The sequence below is a fragment of the Geospiza fortis genome, unplaced genomic scaffold (genome assembly GCF_000277835.1).
Source record: "Geospiza fortis unplaced genomic scaffold, GeoFor_1.0 scaffold114, whole genome shotgun sequence".
In the NCBI taxonomy this organism is placed as follows: Eukaryota; Metazoa; Chordata; class Aves; order Passeriformes; family Thraupidae; genus Geospiza; species Geospiza fortis.
This window is the reverse complement of record NW_005054383.1, coordinates 1,255,275-1,266,561: the sequence shown is the minus strand read 5'-3', so window position 1 is coordinate 1,266,561 and position 11,287 is coordinate 1,255,275. Positions and strand designations below refer to the sequence as shown.

Here is an 11,287-nt window from a genome sequence, read left to right as displayed (position 1 = left end):
CGGCCGGAGCGCAGGACAGGCCGGGCCAGTGGGCCTGCCCCGCCTGCACCCTGCTCAACGAGGGGAAGGCCAAGCACTGCGGCGCCTGCCACACCCCCCAGCAGTACGTGGCCCAGCACAAGGGCCTCAAGCCCCTCAAGAGGAGGGAGAGCATGCATGTGGAGAAGAGGAGGCAAACGGATGAGGGCGAGGCCAAAGCCCTGTGGGAAAACATCGTGACCTTCTGCCGGGAGGTGAGTGCAGTGCTTGCTTGTTCCTGCCTCCCCCACAGGTCTGGGGCAGCATCTTCCATGCCTTGGGCTCTAGGGATCTTCCCTTGCAGCAGCTGGATGCTGGTTGTTGGCACTGAAATGTCGTATTTTGGTGCAGAATAATCTCCAGGGTGAAGACAGCCCATAGAGCCCACTCCTGGTGCAAGGGTGAGGAAGTCTAAAACCTAGTGCTAAACCTGTTAATTCTGAAACTCAGTGGTATTTTAAATCAGTGAGAGAGAACATCTGGGATGAAGGGGACATCCTTAGGTGGCCAGTCCATCTCCTTCCAGTGTCTCCTTCCAGTGTCTAGCAGTGGGGAAGGTGGGGTGTGTGCCTGGGTTTGCTGGTGGCACTGCTGTCCATGGATGCAGGAAATCTGGGATGCAGCAAGCAGAGGCTCAGGATGAGAGGGCAGGCAGAGGAACTGCTGCCACTGCCAGCAGCTGCAGGTGTTTCAGAACCATGGGCTGGGCCTTGGCGTTCCTGGTTTGGGTGTTGCAAATGCAGAAGTGCAGCACAAATGGCTCCCCCTGTTCTGGGCAGACAGCTGAGCTGCAGCTGTAGGCTGGCTCTAGTTGAAGGTCTCAGGAGTACGTGCCAGCACACACCTTCCCACTATGAGGTATCTGGTCCAGTCAGTTGGGTTTCAGCCTCAAACACCACTCTGTTGGCCTCATTTTTTTCCCTGTGTGGCATTAAAAGCTCCTGTGGATGCTGCTGTCTCTGGCCTCCTTCTGGGGGAAGCCTCCAGCTCTTCTGGACCAGATGGAGAGGGAGTTGCAGTCCCATTTTGACGTACAAACAAGGCTTTTCCTGCCTGGTCTGAGGATCTTGTCCATTCCTGCGCCTCCACTGCACAGTCCAGGGAACAGAGATATTGGGCTCAGAGGGGAAGCTCTGAGAATGATCTTGTTTGGGCTTGTGGTTTTTTTAAATTGCTGTGTGTCCTTCCTAACAGGCGTGGGTGTCTTTATAGCAGAGACCCAGATTCTGCTTATCCCCATCTTTTAAGCAAGTGAATAGCCTCTTTTGTAGGCAGGGAACATCTGTTCATCAGGATCAGGCCTGAAGGATGAATCATGATGATGGCCAGGCTGAATTAGCAGCGTGGCGCTGCCAGGAAGGGGAGCCTGCCCTGCCCTGTCCCGCAGCGCTCGGCCGGAGCCTTGGCTGAGCGTGTGTGCTCCTTAACCCACAGTAATGGGCTGTGAGATCCATCTCCCAAAAATCCCCCTCCAGCCCAGCCCAGCCCCAGCTGTGCTCTGACACTGTTTAGGTGTGAGTTTAAGCCTGGCAGCAGTGGAGGGACGGTGCTGCTCCTGTCCCTGGGCTCCTGGTCAGGCTGGCAGGGGAGGTCCCTGTGAGCTCCCTGCTGCCCAGGCTGCTCAGCCTTGCCTGGAGGAGCCAGGCTGGCCAAGTTCTGCTCCGTCTGTTTGTCCCCCTGCCCCATGTCATGTGGAGCAGCTCCTCTTGCTGCTCCCTGCCAGCATTTCTGCTTGAGCTCCTGCTGTGGGTTTTCCTTCCTCTGCTATTCCAGGGATGCCTTTTCCAACTCTTCTCAGTGTGTGGTCCCTATTTTAGCTTTACCCTTTCTCTTCTGTTGGGGAGCAGTGCAGAGCTGACCTCTTCCACTGGAATCATGGAATCAGAATGGTTTGGGATAGAAGGGACCTTAAAGCTCATCTTGTTCCAACCCTGCCAGCCCACTTCACTTTCCACCAGACCAGGTTACTCCAAGTCCTGTCCAGCCTGGCCTTGAACACTTGCACAGATGGGGCAGGCACAGCTTCCTTGGGCAGCCTGTGCCAGGGCCTCCTCACCCTCACAGGGAAGAATTTTTCCCCAGTACTCAATTTAAATTTTCTCCCCTTTCAGTTTAAAACTCTCCCCTTATCCCATCACTGCTTGTCCATGTGAAAAATTGCTTTCCCTCTTACTAATAAGCTTCCTTTAGGCACTGGAAGGGGTCTGAGGTCTCCATGGAACCTTCTCCAGGTGAGCACCCCCAGCTCTCTCAGCCTGGTCCCAGAGGAAAGGGGATCCTGCCCACAGAGCATCTCCATGGGGTACCCTGGACCTGTTCTAACAGATCCACATATTTGTTATGCTGAGTCCTCCAGAGATGGACAAAACTGGGGTCTCACAAGGGCAGAGCAGAGGGGGAGAATCCTCTCCCTCATGTCCTCATAGCCCTGCACAGCGAGTTCCTGCAGAGCCCAGAGATCCATGTGCAGGGATGGGTCACAGCCAGGTCCCCAGGCAGGCTGTGACTGAGGCTGCTGGAATGGTGGCTGCTCCTCAGCTGCACGGGGCAGATGCTCCCCTGAGAGAGCAGGACAGCTATTAGCTGAAAAACACCCTCCTGCAAAAGAGGAGCTGGGGTTGCTGATTGGGGGCACCACAAAGGAAGCATTCAGGTAGGATTGCCACAAAAGAGGAGGTCAACTACTAATTGGGTGTGCGTAAAGCTAATTTAAATCAGAGCCGGCTTTTGCTGAAAGAATTTAATTTAATTTAATTTAATTAACAATAACAAAGAAACACCTGTTCTCATTTCACCCTGTGTTAGACTGAAAAAGCCACCCTTCTTGGTGAAGTTCCGTGCTTCCATCCCTGTGGTTAATGCCTGTGGGATGACCTGCCCTTCCACCCATGCTGTTTATTTATGATGAATCAACTATTGCAGGAGGCCTGGGACGTGGGATACCCTCACTCTGAAGTTGCTTGCCTGGTTGTGGTCTGGCTGAATGCAATTGCAAAAGCTGCCTCTCCCATCCCCCATGGATGTGCCTGGGGGATGGCACAGGGCTGCCAAGCCCAGCGTGTCCCCTCTGGGGCACGGACAAGGCTGGGTTGAGGTGTGTTTGCGTGCCAGGTGGCTCCTCGGAGCCTTGCTGTTTGCAGGCTTTGCTGCTTGTGGAGGCAGCCAAGGCTCCCCACAGCCCAGCTTTTAGCACCAGCACAAAGTGTGAGACGGTCCCTGCCCAGGGAGGCTCCTGTGAAACAGAAAAAGGCAGATTGGAGTCACAGCCCGGAGCTTGAAACCAGGGAGGTGAGCCCGAGGCAAGGCTGAATGCTGGACCTGAAGCACAAAAAGCATCTCTGCTGCTGCCAGCTGACACCAGCATAGTCCTGCCCCCCTGCAGGGCTGGGAAGGGACTGCCTGGGCCCGGCAGGAGGGCTGGGGGCTCTGCTGTCTCTCAGGGGGGCAGTGGGAGGCTCTCCAGGCCCCCCAGTCCCAAGTGGCTCCACTGATGCTCTCTTTGCCTTTTGCCCTCACAGAACAAAGTCAATTTTGTGGACGACAGTTTCCCCCCCGGGCCCAAGTCAGTGGGTTTCCCGGAGGGGGACAGCGTGCAGCAGCGGGTGAAGCAGTGGCTGCGGCCCCACGAGATCAACTGCAGCATCTTCAAGGAGCGCTCGGTGAAGTGGTCGGTGTTCCGCACGCCGCGGCCCTCGGACATCCTGCAGGGACTGCTGGGCAACTGCTGGTAGGGGCGACTGAGCCGGGCTGACACCCTCCTGCCCATTCCCTCCTTCCCCCCTCTTCCTCCAGCTCCTGCTCGGCCCCCTCAGTCCTACTCAAACCGCTTTATGTCCCCAGGCTGTAGCCCATGCTCTGCCTCACCCCCTCCCAGCGCTGTGTGGCTGGGTGGCTCGTGCTGCCCATGCCCTGTGCCCCGTGCTGCCCATGCCCGTGCTGCCCATGCCCATGCTGCCCGTGCCCGTGCTGCCCATGCCCATGCTGCCCGTGCCCGTGCTGCCCATGCCCATGCTGCCCGTGCCCGTGCTGCCCATGCCCATGCTGCCCGTGCCCGTGCTGCCCATGCCCATGCTGCCCGTGCCCGTGCTGCCCATGCCCATGCTGCCCGTGCCCGTGCTGCCCATGCCCCATGCCCATGCCCTGTGCCATGCTGAGGCCGCCCCGCCTGCCCGGCAGGTTCCTGAGCGCCCTGGCCGTGCTGGCTGAGAGGCAGGAGCTGGTGGAGAGGGTGATGATCACCAGGACGCTGTGCCCCGAGGGCGCCTACCAGGTGCGGCTGTGCAAGGACGGCACGTGGACCACGGTGCTGGTGGATGACATGCTGCCCTGCGACGAGTGCGGCTACCTGCTCTTCTCCCAGCTCAGTGCCACAGGGGTGGGCAGTGCTCCAGGGCTCAGGGAGGCTCATCCCAGGCCCTCCCAGGACAGGCAGTGGGAAGAGGCACTGCTGGGGTTCATGTGAGGCCTCTCCTTCGTGCTGCATTTAAAGTCATAGAGACACTAAGGTTGGAAAAGGCCCCAAAGATCACCAAGTCCAACCACTGATCAAATACCCCTTGCTCACTAAACCGTGCCACAAAGTACCACATTGACTTCTTTTTTGAATGTTCCCTGGGATGATGACTCCACCAGTGCCCTGAACAGCCCATTCCAATGCCTGACCACCTTTTATTAAGGAATTTTCCCAATATCCAAGCTAAACCTCCTATGGTGCAACTTGAGGCTGTTTCCTCTCCTCCTGTCCCTGTTCCCTGGAGCACAGCCCGACCCCCCGGCTGTCCCCTCCTGTCAGGAGCTGTGCAGAGCCACAAGGTCCCCCCCGAGCCTCCTTTTCTCCAGGCTGAGCCGCCACTCCACCTCCTTCAGCCCCTCCTGGTGCTCCAGCCCCTTCCCAGCTCTGTTCCCTTCTCTGGACACATTCCAGCCCCTCAATGTCATGCCAGGTGCCATTGACCTTCTGGCCCACCTGGGCACATCTGACTCACGTTCAGCTGCTGCCAAGCAGCGCTCCCAGGTCCTTTCCCAGCAGGTACTTCCCAGCTGCCCCAGGCCTGGAGCTGCCAGGGCATGCTGTGACACAAATGGAAGATCCAGCACTGGTTGCACCCTGTTTGCAGCTCAGGACACTGCTCTTCACTGTGTCTTCAAGACAACTGAACTCTTTGAAGCCATAATATCCATCTATTTAGACGTCTTTTGGCATTTCCCAGGCTGCAGTGAAGAAATTTCATTTACAGTTGCTTTTCCCTCACTCCTTGCACCACAGCCACTTTGCTTGCAGAGAAAGCCACTCTTACCCTTCATATAAAAGGAAAACACTTTAACCTGTGTTTTGCACTGTGAGGGACTGAGGGAAAGCTGTTTCTTTCCTCTGAGGGGAGGTCTGGCAGCTTGGCTGTGCCAGGGAGGGCCTGTGGAGAAAGAGGGGATGGCACATGGAGCAGCCTGTTCCGAGCCAGTGCCCAGTTGCTCTGAGCACGCTGGGGTGGCATCTGCTCGGGTCAGTGGAGCTCCCTCAGCCCCTCAGGACATCGCTCTGCCCTGCCCTGCCTGCCAGGCCCAGGGGCTCTTGCTGGGATCATGTCCATGAAGGAGACTGAGAATGTCTCTATTGAAACTCAGGGGGCAAAATCTGCCAAAGAAAACAAAGTACCACTGTCAGGAGGAGACAGGGACTGGGGCTGCTGGTTTGGATTTCCTTCTGCAAATCCAGTCCTCTGGGTTTTGACACACAGCCATGCCAGGACAGGAATCAAACTTCAGAGAAGGGAAGAAGAAGGAGTTTGTGTCTACATTCTGCCTCTCAGTAGACAGAGGATACAGATGCATTTCTTTATTTCAGCATAAGACTTACCTGTCTTGTTTTTTACCTTTTCCTCCCATCTTTCATGAATTTCAAGTCTGCTTTTGGAGCTTTTTTAAGATTGGAGGTTTTCACATGGGCTGGACTTGCCTTGCCTCTGTTTCCAGGAGCATCTGAATCGTGATGAGATTTTTCTGCTGAGTGTTCAGCTGTGGGAGCTGGATGTGGGGGATATAAAAGGAAAATCAGAGTTTTAAAAATAAAAGAAAATCAGGCTCTTATCTGAGCTCCCTGGCTGTGGTTCAGGCAGAAATAAACAACATGGATTTTGTTGAGTGAGGGACCCAAAAACCAGCAAAAAGCACTTTTAAGCTCTCTTTATCCATCAGAAAGAAATCTTCACTGCCCTCCTTTCCTCTGCCAGCTCTTGGCTGCCACCTGTGAGTCACACAGGCACAATGTACCAGTGATTTTCCCTGCTGCTCTCCAAGCACCGGATACCAAACCCCATTTGCTGGGAAAAAACTGACATCTTGTAATTAGGCCTTGTAGTTACTCCCTGTGCTGGAGTAGGGGACTTTGCCAGTCCGTGCTTTTGGAGCTTGTCCTTGAAGCAGTGTCTGTGTTGCCTGGGTGGAATCCAGTCAGTTGGGTGGGTGTGCTCTGGGGAACCTCCTCTGCCGAAGGGGTGTTGGTTTGGGTTTGCAGAGGTGTGTGAGTTAAAGGCAGCTGTTCCAGATGTGCTCCACATCACAGAATCCTAAATGTCCTGAGTGGGAAGGGACCCACAAGGATCATCAGTCCAATTCCTGGCCCTACACACACCCCAACAATCCCACCTTGTGCCTGAGAGTGTTGTTCAAATGCTCCTTGAGCTCTGGGAGCCTTGGTGTGCTCTTCCAATATTAAATGGTTCTAAGTTCAGGTTGAAGTGGACAGAAGGGGCTCAGGGTGGGCACCCACCCTGCCAGCCTGATTGCTGGGCACCCCAGGGCGCAGCTCTGTCAGCACCCAGGCCTCTTGGGTGTTCATTCCAGGACTTCTTCCCAAGGGGAATTGAACTCTGCAAAGAAAACACTGAGCAAAGAGCGCACGGGTCACCCGTGGCCAAGGGGACCAGCTCCTGGCATGGCCTTGTGCTGCTGCCTCTCCAGCCAGGATGGCTGCTCGGGATGGCTGGGAGGGGCTGTCCCACCCCCTGCCCAGGGGCTGAGTGTCCCTCCCTGTCTCTGCAGGCCCAGAGGAAGCAGCTGTGGGTGGCCCTCATTGAGAAGGCGCTGGCCAAGCTGCACGGTTCGTACTTCGCGCTGCAGGCCGGGCGCGCCATCGAGGGGCTGGCCACGCTCACCGGGGCGCCCTGCGAGAGCCTCATGCTGCAGGTCAGCTCCACCAACCCCCGCGAGGAGCCCATCGACACCGACCTCATCTGGGCCAAGATGCTCAGCTCTAAGGAGGCTGGGTAAGACAAGGGAGGAGCAGGGATGCTGCAGAGGGGGGTGAGGGGGAACATTCTTGTCCTTAGGGGCTCAGGAGAGGGATCACTGCATTAGCTGGGGTGGAGTCCACGACCTGTGCCACTCATCTGGAGCATGGGTGGAGCTCCCACTCCAAGTTCTAAGAAATTATTTCTCCTGTGATTCTCATATGAAATAAGAGCCTGGTGAATTTCCACTGCACGTCACTGCTGTCTTGCAGGAGTTAGGAAGTGGCACTGAGCCCACTTGCTTTGCTTTGAGCTTTTCTGTTTTGTGAATGCTTGACCCTGCCCATGTCTCCCACCCATATGTGACATCTTTGCTAATGACACCTGGCTAGCACTGCTCTAGAGGGGGCACAGCCAAAGCAGAGACCTCCTGCTCATCACTTGGGCAGGAGGGCAGCTGGGTTGGCTGGAGGCTGGGGTATGGGGCCACATGGATGGGTAGCTCCCATCACATGGTGTCCCCCTAAACGTGACTGCTGCAGACCTCCTGCCCCAAATAGTGTCCTCACTCCTGCCAGCTTGTCCAGCTGATGGACTACCTGCTTTTCTCCATGGCTTTCTGCCAGCCAGCAGAAGTGAGCAGGACCCTGGGGTAGAAATCATGGGAGGTTTGGGGTAAAGCTCCCCAGTGCAAAGCAGCTCTCCTTGGAGCCTGGGCTCAGCGTGCACTTGGGCAAGGGGAGGGAGCTCTGGCCAGCAGGGCTGGGCACTGCCTGGGGAGTGTTGTTGATCCCAGCAGTGTTGTTGCAGAGTGGGAGCATCCAGGAGCCTCCTGGGAGGAAGCTGTCCCATGCCTTGAGTGGCAGGGATGAGGTGTCCCCAGGCCAGGCCTGGCAGGACCCCGAGGGTTTGGTGTCCCCGTGCAGGTTCCTCATGGGCGCGTCCTGCGGCGGGGGCAACATGAAGGTGGATGATGTGGCCTACGAGAGCATGGGGCTCCGGCCCCGGCACGCCTATTCCATCCTGGACGTGCGGGACGTCCAGGGCTTCAGGTGAGCTCGGCCGGGAGCCTGCCATGCCTCTGCAGCTGCTCCTGCCTGCAGACCCAGCAGAAAACCTGGGGATGGATAACGGAGGGCATGGTGAACAGGACCCTGGGGACTCTTTGGTATCCCATCCTCATGGCCAGCAAGGATGACACCATCCTAGGGTGTCACATAAATGCTGTTATCGTATGAGCTGTCCTTGCCTGGTGCTGGTTCCATGTCCAGGGCTGGAATGTTTGACCTGGTCTCACAAGACACAGAGGACTGAGTTGAGCTCTCACTTCAGTGAGATGCTCAGAGCATATTGCTCATCTTTGAATGGAGGGGGGATGGAAATGGGTGCCACCCTGACAGCTGGGCTGCTATAGGAAGCTGTATTTTCAGCCATGTCACTCTCAGCAGCCTCTGCCCTGCTGAGCCCCTTTGGGCAGGGAGGGGCAGAGGGAGCAGCAGCAGGAACAGAGCTGCAGGACAGGGGGCCACGATGTGGGTGACACATTAGTTCTGGGATGCTGTGAGAAGGCAGGAGTCACAGGGTGTCCTTTGTGGGGGGCAGGCTGGGTCTCCCCTCCCTCCTGGGTCTCTGACACTTTTCCCCTTCCCAGGTTGCTGCGCCTCCGGAACCCCTGGGGCCGCTTCTCCTGGAACGGCAGCTGGTCGGACGAGTGGCCGCACTGGCCGCTCCCCCTGCGCCACGACCTGATGCCCCATGGCAGCAGCGAGGGGGTCTTCTGGATGGAGTACAGCGACTTCATCAAGTATGGCACGGCCAGAGCAGAGCTGTGGGGCGGGGAATGGGGCAGGGATGGAAACGGCACATGGGGTCATGATGGGGCAGGTGGGACTGGTCATCCCTAGGGAATGTGGGTGTCCTGCTGCGTGCAGTGTGCCCCATCAGGACTGAGCCTGGCTTCCCCACAGGTATTTTGACTCTGTGGATATCTGCAAGCTCCATTCGGACTGGCACGAGGTGCGTGTGCAGGGCATGTTCCCCAACAAGGCCAACGGGCCGGTGACGGTGACATCGCTGACAGTGTTGGAGCGCGCAGCTCTGGAGTTTGCCCTCTTCCAGGAGGGCAGCAGGTGAGCTGGGCAGGGCAGTGAAACTGGGGGGCTCAGCTTGGAGAAAAGGAGGCTCAGGAGGGACCCTGTGGCTCTGCACAACTCCCTAACAGGAGGGTGCAGCCACGTGGGGGTCAGGCTCTGCTTTCAGACAGGACAAGGGGAAACGGCCTCAAGTTGCACCAGGGGAGGTTTAGGTTGGATATTGGGGGAAATTTCTTCACTGAAAGGATGGTCAGTCCCTGGCATAGCTGCCCAGGGCAGTGATGGAGTCCCCATCCCTGCAAGGATTTAAAAATCTTTCGGATGTCGCACTTGGGGACGTGGGTTAGTGGTGGTCTTGGCAGTGCTGGGTTAATGGTTGGTTAATGGTCTTGATGATCTTAGAGGCTTTACTAACATTAATGATTCCACAGTACTGTGGTTCTGTGGGCCCAGAAGAAATCCAAACACATTGGCATCTCTCGGGGTCACAGAGCTCAGGGATGGGCCCCCATCACCATCTCTCCAGATCTTGGGAACTGCTCATGTTTAGCTGGAACCCAACTCCTGAATGCAGGGCTGGTTCCTGGGGCTGGATATTTGTGGCAGTGGGATAGCTGTTCCCTGGAACAGCTGCCTGTGTCCTGGGTGACGTGTGACCCTTCCTTCCTGGCACAGGAGGTCAGACACGGTGGACAGCCACTTGCTGGACTTGTGCATCATGGTTTTCCGGGCCACCTTCACCAGTGGGAACAAGCTGAGCCTGGGCCGGCTGATGGCCCACAGCAAACGAGCCGTCAAGAAGTTCGTCAACTGCGACGTGATGCTGGAGCCGGGCGAGTACGCCGTCGTGTGCTGTGCCTTCAACCACTGGAGCGCTGCCCTGGCCGGCCCTGCTGCCCAGGGTGAGGGCACGGAGGGGCCCTGGGAGGGGGAGAGGTGCCAAAGCCCTCAGTCCTCCTCATGGAGACCTTCTTGAGGGTGGAGGTTGCCTGTTGCACATTGCACCATGCTCCTGGGGACTGTGGGCTTGGTGACAGTTCCCTGATCCCTGTTCCTCTGGGTGTCTCCGCAGCTTCCAGTCCCACCAGCAGCCGACCAGCCACTGATTATTCCAGCTACATCCTGGCTATCTACAGCTCCCGCCTGGTGATGGTGGAGCAGGTGGACGCACAGCCCACCACGCTGGCAGATGCCATCATCCTGCTGACCGAGAACAAGGGCGAGCGCCACGAGGTGGGTGGGGGCTGCAGTGGGGAGGGGAGTGATGCTGCCAGAGGGAGCCTGGACCTGTGGGGTCCTCAGGCAGGGGTTGGGCAGAGCTGTGCCAGCTCTGGCTGCTACCCCTGGATGCCCCCTCCCCTTTGCTCCCTGGGGCAGCATGGGGCACCCCAGCAGATGGGCTGCCCTTGGCTAGAGTAGAGGATGCCAGTGCAGGAGTTCTGATTTGGGGATGGGGGTGCCCAGAGGCTTCATCCCCTTGCCTGCTCTCTGCCCCAGGGCCGTGAGGGGATGACCTGCTACTACCTGACCCACGGCTGGGCGGGGCTCATCGTGGTGGTGGAGAACCGACAGGACAGCGTCCCCCCCCTGCACAGGTCTGGGCAAGGCAGGGGTGGGTCATGGGGGCTGCCATGGGGCTGCCAGGAGGTTGGGAGAAAGAGCTGGGGCTGGCAGGAGGCATGGACAGGATGGAATTGCCAGGACAGAGGTGAGATTGTCAGGACAGGGTGGGATTGCCAGGAAAGAGGTGGGATTGCTGGGACAGAGGTGGGATTGCCAGGAAAGAGGTGGGATTGCTGGGACAGAGGTGGGATTGCAGGGCTGGAGGCTGCTGCCCTAAGCCCGTGGCTCTCTCCACAGGCAGGTGTTGGTGATCCTGTCCCAGCTGGAGGGTAACGCCGGTTTCTCCATCACGCACCGCCTGGCGCACCGCAAAGCCACCCAGGTCTT

General features: G+C 57.6%; 1 protein-coding gene across 1 annotated transcript in view; it reads left to right on the top strand.

Moving 5' to 3' along the window:
• Positions 1-11,287, top strand: part of CAPN15 (calpain 15) — a 41,170-nt gene that overhangs the window by 27,124 nt on the left and 2,759 nt on the right. The window contains 12 exon segments of the mRNA XM_031060428.1: position 1; positions 4-233; positions 3,537-3,745; positions 4,195-4,378; positions 7,057-7,280; positions 8,171-8,296; positions 8,896-9,048; positions 9,212-9,373; positions 10,013-10,239; positions 10,410-10,570; positions 10,835-10,932; positions 11,198-11,282. The exon segment at position 1 is cut by the window's left edge and continues 1,159 nt beyond it. Coding sequence (XP_030916288.1) covers position 1; positions 4-233; positions 3,537-3,745; positions 4,195-4,378; positions 7,057-7,280; positions 8,171-8,296; positions 8,896-9,048; positions 9,212-9,373; positions 10,013-10,239; positions 10,410-10,570; positions 10,835-10,932; positions 11,198-11,282 — 1,860 coding nt within the window.